The 9,892-nt window shown below is 32.2% G+C and overlaps 1 protein-coding gene across 1 annotated transcript in view; it reads right to left on the bottom strand.

Moving 5' to 3' along the window:
• LOC105623408 (aryl hydrocarbon receptor protein 1-like) overlaps positions 1-9,892 on the bottom strand; it is a 212,660-nt gene that overhangs the window by 47,590 nt on the left and 155,178 nt on the right. The window contains exon 3 of the mRNA XM_012204801.1: positions 6,006-6,124. Coding sequence (XP_012060191.1) covers positions 6,006-6,124 — 119 coding nt within the window. The remainder of the gene's footprint in view (positions 1-6,005; positions 6,125-9,892) is intronic.

Genomic DNA, 9,892 nt, shown 5'->3' with positions numbered 1-9,892 from the left:
GTTACGTACGTTACGTACGTACGTACGTACGTTACGTTACGTTACGTACGTTACGTTACGTACGTTACGTTACTTACGTACTACTACTACTCTCTCTCTCTCTCTCTCTCTCTCTCTCTCTCTCTCTCTCTCTCTCTCTCTCTCTCTCTCTCTCTCTCTCTCTTTCTTCCCTTGTGTTTGCGCGCCACAGCAGAAGTGACGAAAAAGGGCAGTAAACGTTTTACGCGAGGAAACTTTCGTAGAAGTAATGTATCCGCATACCGTTTAGAGAATAGTAAGTAGAAAGGTACCTCCTTGCACGCTACTCATGAAAAACGATACTTTAACGTAGCAGAAGGGAAAAGTCTGTGTATTTGATTTCAGTTGTTTCTTAAATATTCAGCATTTAGCACAAGAAACTTGTTTTGCGTGTCTTCGCCATACTTGCTGTCACATTAGAGACTGCATTCTCGACTAGAATTACTATGCTTCGTCGATAAATTTAATTCCTTGTTAAATAAATTGACATAATATTCTTGTACATATATTGATTATGAAAATTGAATTCTACGCTTGAGAAATTCTTCAATCGGTTCCGTTAATAATAATTTATAGTACAATATTTGGAAATTATCAATCGATCAACTGTCATTGACGCTCATCTCAGAAAAAGATGATACAAAAAAATATACTTCCAAATTTATTTTCAGGAATAAATTAAATAATTCAAAAAGCGCTAAACATGATCAAGGATACAATATTGGTGATAAAATTTCTGTACGTAAATTTTAAATATATTTTTTAAAATATAAATTACCCATCGATTACTGTCGAATTTGCAACGCAAACTGAATTACAAACTGAAATAATAATCTTATAAATTAAAGTGATTATTAATTTCACAATGATTTTTAATTATAATATGATATTTCACGAGCGTCGGATGTTGACTTCTCGGAAAGGATCTCATATTATGTTTCAGTCGTTTGCTTTCTTTATATTGTAATGCGAATTTATACGTTATGATAGCAATTCAAATTAACAAATTAGATGTCCCCATAATGTATCAGACTAGCAGCGTGAAACCAAGCTTCTAAGCGTGAAAATATTTAATAAGTATATTCATCGTACATGTTCGCGGCGGAAGTACATTAAAGTGAGCAAATTAACTTTCCTTAGTCGCGAACATTCTTCACTGAGGCTACCATGAATAACACGACTATATTTGATTAGAAACACGTCTATTATTTTGAAGCATCTTTCAAATTTATATAATTTAATACTAAATAATTTTATATTAAGTAATTTAAACTGAAACAATTATATTTTCCTTAAAATCCTTAAAAGAATCTTTAAAAAAAAAATGTACGCCAAATGCATAAAAAAGATATTCGATATTATATCCTTCCAAATAAAAAACGGATATAAATAATTATTAAAATAAAATAAATATAAATATATAAATATATAAATGTATATATTATATACAATATATATATATATATATATATATATTTATACATAAATAATTGTATAAAGAGATATTTAAAGAGACCATTTTTATTCCTTTTGCTTTTAATAGTTTCTTCCAGAACTGAAATAAAATTACACGAAGAAATAATTTTCATAAACAGCGAAGCAAGTTACTGTTCTCTCTGCACGAAAGAGATCTCTTTGGCGCCTACAAAGGGGGTTCGAGAAGTAGAAAACACAGCGTGAATGCAATGTGATCTACACAGCAGTCGGGCGAGCGCTGATTTGATGCCGTGTAATTCGATAGACGCAAATTCTTTTCCACGAGACAAGACTACAAGACAGGGAGACGTCGTGCCGCGTCTAAACGAGTCGTTCCCTCAATCGCTCTCTCACTTCGCGTACACTGTCCAGTCGCGATTCACAGTATAATTGAGAAGGAGTATAAAAATCCAATCGCGCTTAGCCGTAATTTCGAGGATACCTCATGGTGGCGGCCAGCTTGTCATAAACCGGATTTACCGTCGGGGTTCATAAAGTTTATGAGGATCGGCGAAACGGTATATGGCGCGTAGAAAGGAGAGATGGTGCTGTTTGTCGGGAGGGAGTCGAGGGTGGTTGGACGAAGGCTGGTGTGGGAGGCAGAAGGGTGGTCCTGGAAAGTCGGATTCACGGAACCGTGAGAATTGTATAAATATGTTATTGATACGAGCCGAGGATGGCGTGAGGTGGATTATCCGGAAACTAGTATCCAGGTTCAAGGAACACGAGCCAGGCTTGAGCCAAGTCCGAGCCCGGTCAAGAAAATCAAGCGCGACCTGATTGCATCGCCATTTTCATAAATCGATACCGTGTCTGGATACACGCTCGCGCGCTGTTGATTTATACCTTGTGATGTAGTCAAAGTTGTGTTGAATTACAGTCTTTGGAATGTCTATAGTTCTTGAAAAAGTATTTAATTCTGCAATCTTACGTAATTAAAACAGTACGATATTATTTACATAAATATGTTAGACTATGACATGTAAACGAAGTTATTTATCACAGTTATAAATTTGTTAAAAAGATTAGCTTAAATACTGCAATTTGATAAACTATTTATAATTATTTTGTAAGTTATATTCGTCTTTGTACATATAATTTTTAATGTACATATAATTTATAAAATAATTTATGAAATATATAAATTGTAAAGTTTTAAATTAAATTAACAATAGAAGTCAATATTTTTCTCACTAAAAAGCAAGTAAAGTATGATGAAAATAAAGACAGTGAAGAAAAACCAAACATTTCATCGATACTATAAATGATATAAATGTTGAAAATTCAAAAAGTTTTAGAAATCTATCTCTTACACAAAAAATACAATATTTATATTTTTTGAAATATATTATGTTTATAACATTATTTATTAATAAATCTAAAAAAATAGTAACAGCCAATAATAACAGCTTGATACTTCTAGTATTAATCCTGTGTGAAAGAAGGATAATTTTATATTTTATTTATTTTGACAAGACATAGTGTGCAATAATGTATATGATACATTGTGAAAAAAAAGATGTATAAAATTGCGATAAATTTGCTTGATAACTAAAAATGATACCAACTGTACTTATCGATATAGTTCGTCGTTTATCGTTTCGCGATTCGAATGTACGTGTCGTCGTCGGAAGTCCGTCTAGGGATTAGCTTCGGACGTACAAGGACATACGTAATGCAATTAACGGGCTGACAATTAATAACCTGCTGTTATAGATGTTAGTAAGGTCATTCGATTGTAGCAATATACGTTGGCTCGCGTATGAAATCGCACGCGTATGTACAATTTGTACGTATAATATTCGTTCCTCATGATCTCGCTCTATTCTAGTCATCTCTGCTTTTTGCCACTTTCTCTTCTTTCTTTCTATCTCTCTCTCTCTCTCTTTCTTCCTTTTTCTCACGCTGTTTGTCCCCCTTCCATTTTTCTCTCTCGTATCCGCAGACTAGCTCCCTTTCGCTCGTGTGTGCACCTAAAACGCAAGAAAGGGAACGTAATAGCCTTGCATGATACACGGCCATTAATCCGTGTATATACCCTTCCATACTTTGGAGGAATAGACACCTCGTACGCCTCGGTTTCATAGCCGGTTCATCAGCCGGATATCTTCCTGCTCTTTCTCTCTTTCTTTGTCTCTTTCCTGGCCTCCTCCCGTTCTCGCTTCTCCCTGTCTCTTCCTCTCACTAACAATGATTTAATTTCGGCGTGCGCTCTGCTACGACGCGACTTAAGACTTCTATATTACATCAATTCGCTTTATCGAATTAAAAAAAAATACATGAATAAAAATGTGGTACACTTTGTAAAAAAATAAATTCAAATTTATATTGAGAAAACTTCCATTGAGTTTACATAAAATATAAAAATGTCACGTTATGTATGTTTGGCAAAATAATTATGATATTGCGTTGTTGCATCTTAATTATACTATTATCTTAAAATTATACTTTAAGAAAGATATTAATAATGCATACAGAAGTTTAATTTAAAAATGACTGTAGAAAAGTTGAATTGAACAAAAAAATATAAAAAATAATATAATTAATTGAAAATAATACATTATTAATGTCTTTTATTTCCCAACTCGTATATTAATGGAGCTCATTTTACTTTTTTAACGTTAAATAGATAAGAACAAAAATTATTCATCAATGAATTATTAATTATCGTTATCCATTTCTGTATAAAAAAGGTAAAAATTTTTTGTTTATTATGGAATCCGTGGGGATTGTCTCATTTGATATAATAGATTGTTGTATTCGAAATTAAAAGAAAATGTAATATTTTATTTTCGTTATAATCAATTGATTCACTATACGTTTTATTTCATCGAAATAATATACTCTTTGCCCTCCCTACGTCTGTAGTTCCCTTCAAATGTGACGTCGAATCGTATCGTTTTCTTGACGGACAGTTCCAATCACGGGTCGTCATTCGGTAGCACGCCCGTTTCTCTTTTTTTGCCTGCTCATTCATCTCTCCATCTGTTCGCATGCACTCACACTACTAACCGTCGATCAATCGTGAATCGTAGACGGTACTTATGGCAGGTGAATGTATCGCGCAGATAATATCGCTGCTCGAAATGGAGTCGATCGTTTGTAGTCGCTGACTTATCATATCGCGGTTGATTGGTCCTTAATGATTAGAATCAATAACTTGAACGGCAATCTTTTTTCTCCATTTACGTGGATTGACATAATGGCCTTTTGTACGCAGCAAGTGTTTAAGGGATAAGCATCGTTAGTGAAAATGTTATAGAAATAAATTGAAATTCGTAATTGAAATTCATAAATTAGAAAGCAAAATGTAACCAGAGATTTTAATAAAAATATATAAAGAAGAAATATAACAATAAAACATAATTTATTAAGCAATTTTGCTGAAGTATTTAAAAATTTAAATAGATACGGATCTAAAAATTTTATTGAATCACAAAATAATTGTGTAGGAAAGTCAAGCAATGATGAACAATGCTGCAAAAAGTTTTGATATTTTAGCTGTTAGAGCAACTGTCATACATAATTATTTTGATAGATCAACAAAATTATTTTCAGATTCAGTTAAACTTTTAGATATTTCAGTAAAAGCGTTATTAGTTTCTAATAAATATTAATAATTTCTTAATTTAATTCTGAAATATACTGAACATGTACAGAATCTTTTCGATGTTAATGTACAGTGATATTTATTCAATTAATAATTCGCAAAAAATTTGCACGGTACTCTCTAAATCTGAATCAGTGGATAGTCACTAATTATTCAATGGCATTATCCTCACTTGGCACTAGATAATTAGTAAAGTTCAACTAAAAAAGGAAAAATGTTTCAGCATGATATAACTAAAATACTGACATTTACATGATAATTTCAATCTTCCAATCATATTTATTAAATTTGTGCATTAAAACAAGGTTAGTTAAATCACATAATAAAGATTAGATTGGTTAAGGATCTCACATTTCATTCACTGATTACCAGTGGCATACTTGGTACTGATATCAGCGATTATCCACTGATTCAGATTTAGAGAGTAGGATTGCGTTATAAATAAATACCGACATTATTTCTATTGTATCACGCATCACAATGTTTCTTTTATATATGACTGATATCCCCCGCTCGATCGCAAACCGTAAAGAATTAAAATGTACGCATGAAACGTTTGTATTGCTGACAAAGCCATCAGACCATAACTTGAGATGCGTACTTCCGTTGCCAAGGACACATCGCATCGCAAAATCGGTTGATGAATATTTTCACGACTCGTCACTGTTACTTATTTCTGAGACATGCATCACGGACAAGATCTCGTTCATGGTGATAGATTTCTCCGCTATGGTTAGCGGATTGAGACGATCGATCGAGAGCGAAGAGGAAGCAGGTGTCTTTCACCGCGATAAATATGAGCGTGCGCGCGCCGTGCTGATATTTTTAAAATTTGATGCGTCTAAATGAGATCGTAAATACAGGCTGTTCTACGTAATGAGCGTACTGGACGAGTACTCACCTGTAGGAACATTTCGCCGTCGAGGTGATGATGGTCGTAAGCAGCGAGCGCTGCTAGCTCTCTCGCCCTATAATGTGAGTCGTGGTGTGAATTCTCCTCCTTATCCTTGTGCATCACCACTGTAACAGAGTAAAATAGATTATGAAGATGAGTTTGGAAATCGGAAAGCCAATGTAATAAAAATCACTCGTTTGTTTAAATGCTTGTTATAATCTCTGCACTAGTATTTAATCTTCGAGATTCTCTCTTTTCCTTTATTTCGTAGTTATAAAATATATATATATATACATACATATATCTTTTATTTTCTTGTTACTCTTTGAATCATAGTATATGATTAAATCGGTTTTCTATTAATTTGATCAGTTCTATGATAGTAATTGATGTCTGTGAGCATATTATTTTTTGTTGAATAGACATATAATTTTAATATCTTGATAATTTATAAATGTATCAATTTACATCAAACAAAATTTCAACAATTGTAAAATTACAATTATAGTAGATAATTTTAGAACCCATTATTAAAAATTTACACATGTAACTAAAATTATATCTTAGAAATAAAATTATTCCTTTTTTATAATAATTAAACAATTCGCAAAAATAAACTGTATAGAAATATTTGCATAATAATTTCCAACGAATTACAATTTTTCTTAAGTTATGTTATCGTTATACATGAAAGTAAAAAGGAAAATATAATATATATGTGATATTATTATATTATATAATATAATATTACACAACTTATACACATTTATATAAAAATTTATATAAAATAATAAGAAATAAAAAATTGCTATTATATAATTTTCCTTCTTATATAAAAGTTGTATTTACACAATTGGAAATAAAAGTACTAATTTTTAAGCAAAATCCACAATTTATATATTTCCACTATAAATCGTGCAATTTTTTATATTATTTGTGTAATTTTACTTTTTTATAATGTATACTTACAATACACGTTCCGTACACTTTTAATAATTGTACCAAAATCTCCACGCTGATCGAGTTGATTTCTAATGTTCCTCAATAATTTCGAGGCACGAAATTGTCGGGGAACATGAGAATGATGAAAGTGCGAAAAAAAATGATCCAGTATAGAAAAAAGGCACATTAATGCGATAATATACAACGCCGAGCATAAAAACCGTCAAGGAAACCGTCGTCGAAAACATGCACGGAGAAAGAGGATAATTTCGACGATGCAATTAAATATCAATCAAGCAATTTCGCGGCGAACTCATTCGCGAATTTTAATAAAATGCCCGTACTCTCTTTTTTATCACATCCACTGCAAATCACAGGGATGATTAGAGGATTTAAATGCGCCCGTCATCATCCCTCGACACACAAATATGAAAACGAAGCAACCAGCCGCAATCATCTTTATAAGTTCTTTATTCTAATACATAAAACTGCAATGTATAGGCAGTTTCTAATAGCCAGCTAAAAACTTACAACGCAATTTTTATAATGCCTACAAGAGTAGACACTTTGCCGAAATTGCAATTAAAAGCGATGGTCGATTTACGCAAAATGTCATAAAAGGATATTCATCGGCGATTTGCATAAGTGATTCTGATTGGAGATAATAACCGGTAATAAAAGACATATAATTAATATAGTATCTTCCGATAAGAGAAAGATATGTTTCCGGTCGACAATTGGCACTACTAGAATCACATAAATTCAGTTTGTTTCATCATGCGATGCGTTCGACTGTCCGGATTAAAAGTCATTAAAGTCAACCGTAACAAACCGAGCTGTTATCAGATTTGTTATATTATACGCTGTAACGTTGCAGTTTACAGATTTTTATGAAAGATTAAAGTGACGATGACGTCGACGAGGGGCAAATGAAAAGAGCGACGGACACTTTTTATTGTAACACAAAATTTATGTTTCTCGGTCAACGATAATTAAAGCGATTACTGTCAAAGATATAAAGTTGACCGACGTTTCTATAGATTTGATCAAAATCAATGTTTTCCATTATAATAATATAATAAAGTGATCAACTTACTTCATTTAGATAAACTGAAGTCATAATGCGTTACCAAATTTTATCAATTCTATCTACCAAAGAAGCAGAAAGAAAAGAAAAAGGAAATAAATATCATTTCTGTATCATTAATGTACAAATTTTACAAATTGATATTGTTGAATTTATTTATATATATTTCTTTATATAATTTATTTATAATAAAATTATCTTACTGTTATTCATTATTTATTATTTTAAGACCAAAAATTATTTTAGTAAACAGTTTACAAAATTAAACATGTATATAAATTCATATTGAAATATTATTAAAAATCAAGGTTTAGCTCGATCGAATAAAATAATTTCCTTCTATTTTATTATTTTTAATTTTATTTAATTAGTATTGTATATATTAATTTACCTATCAAATGAATTTATGATTTCAAATTTCCACAAATTTAAAGATTTCGAAAAATTTCCGTACTTTTTAGATATAGACTCGTTTCAGCGTTATGAATGTTACGATTAATGAATATAGTGCGAACAGATCGGAATGCCGGTGCTTTATTTCGTACTCCCATGTTGAAGTTACCGCGATGTTAACGCGACCGGTTTATTATTTAACACGACGGTGGTCTCGTATATTCTAATTATGGCGCGCATATTAAGCAGGAGGCAAGCAGGTGTATGAAACTGTAACAGATCGACGGTGTATTATAGGGTTTAAAAGGAAGTGTCGCTCACATCCTGTCACGTACGTATCGCCGCCTTCATTCCTTGGATTTACCGTTAATCCGTACTTAATGCTTAAATTGTTTGGACATCGATAGTTTTTGGGTTCTCGTGAAGGAAAGGAGGAACGCGTATTTTTTTAACGAAAAATTCGGTTCACTTTAAAGATCCATTATTTATATTAACACGTAAATTATTTTACCGTGTAATAAAAAAATTCGGTCAAATACAAATGAAGCAACAAATAGAAGGCTTACGCATGAGACTTATCTTAAAATATAAATATTTAAGTAGAACATGACAATATACACGAAATATTTTCTATTTAAGTTTCTATTTTGTTTTAGGTATAAATACCATGTCTTGTTCAAACTTTCACCGGAATAATTTTTAGCACCGTTTCGATTAAACATCCCTCAAACGGTAAATGAATACTTAATGATATTTGCTTGGATCTACATCTTTGCATTTTACAGATATCATTCTCACATAACATGAATCATTTTTGCCTTTTAATTGCTATTCAAATATAAGTCGAAGCTTTCCTTGACTCATTTCTTCCTCAAAAAATCCGATAAAATATAATAACTTATACTCGAAATAAACGCAATCAATACTTAAATACTTAAATATTAATTCTGTCTTGTCTCGAGAAAGAAATCTAAATTCTTTTCTTTTTCAAAATTCCTTCTCAAAAATTAATGCATAATTATATTATCTTACAATTCAGACTCATTAAATATCGTAATTATAAATTATAAAGCTAATAATTCTATTAATAATCCTAATAGTTGCAATCAATTCGCGAATGATGAAAGATCTTGTTGATATAAGCATCTCTTCTTCTCTCGTTAAATGATGAAGATGAATGTTTACTTCACGAGATGCAAATCTGAGAGGTTGCTGCAAGTATTCCACTGTAAGGAGCATTAAACGGACGGCGGTCAGTATCGCGAGGTAATGATGCGTACACCGGGAGATGTGCGAGAGCAGGGCGCAACGATCACTCGTAAATAGTCGCACGCAATGTCGTGAAGCACTCGGCGTCGCCAGCCACGCGACCCTCCAGGACAGGATCCATTAGGATGACCATCGTCGGAATGACCGCAGGATGCATCGCAGGATGGACGGACGAGCAGACTGCGATATACCGGTGTATGTC

The sequence above is a fragment of the Atta cephalotes genome (assembly GCF_000143395.1).
Source record: "Atta cephalotes unplaced genomic scaffold scaffold00057, whole genome shotgun sequence".
NCBI lineage: Eukaryota > Metazoa > Arthropoda > Insecta > Hymenoptera > Formicidae > Atta > Atta cephalotes.
Note: the sequence above shows the minus strand (reverse complement) of the source record. Positions and strands in the feature narration are given on the sequence as shown.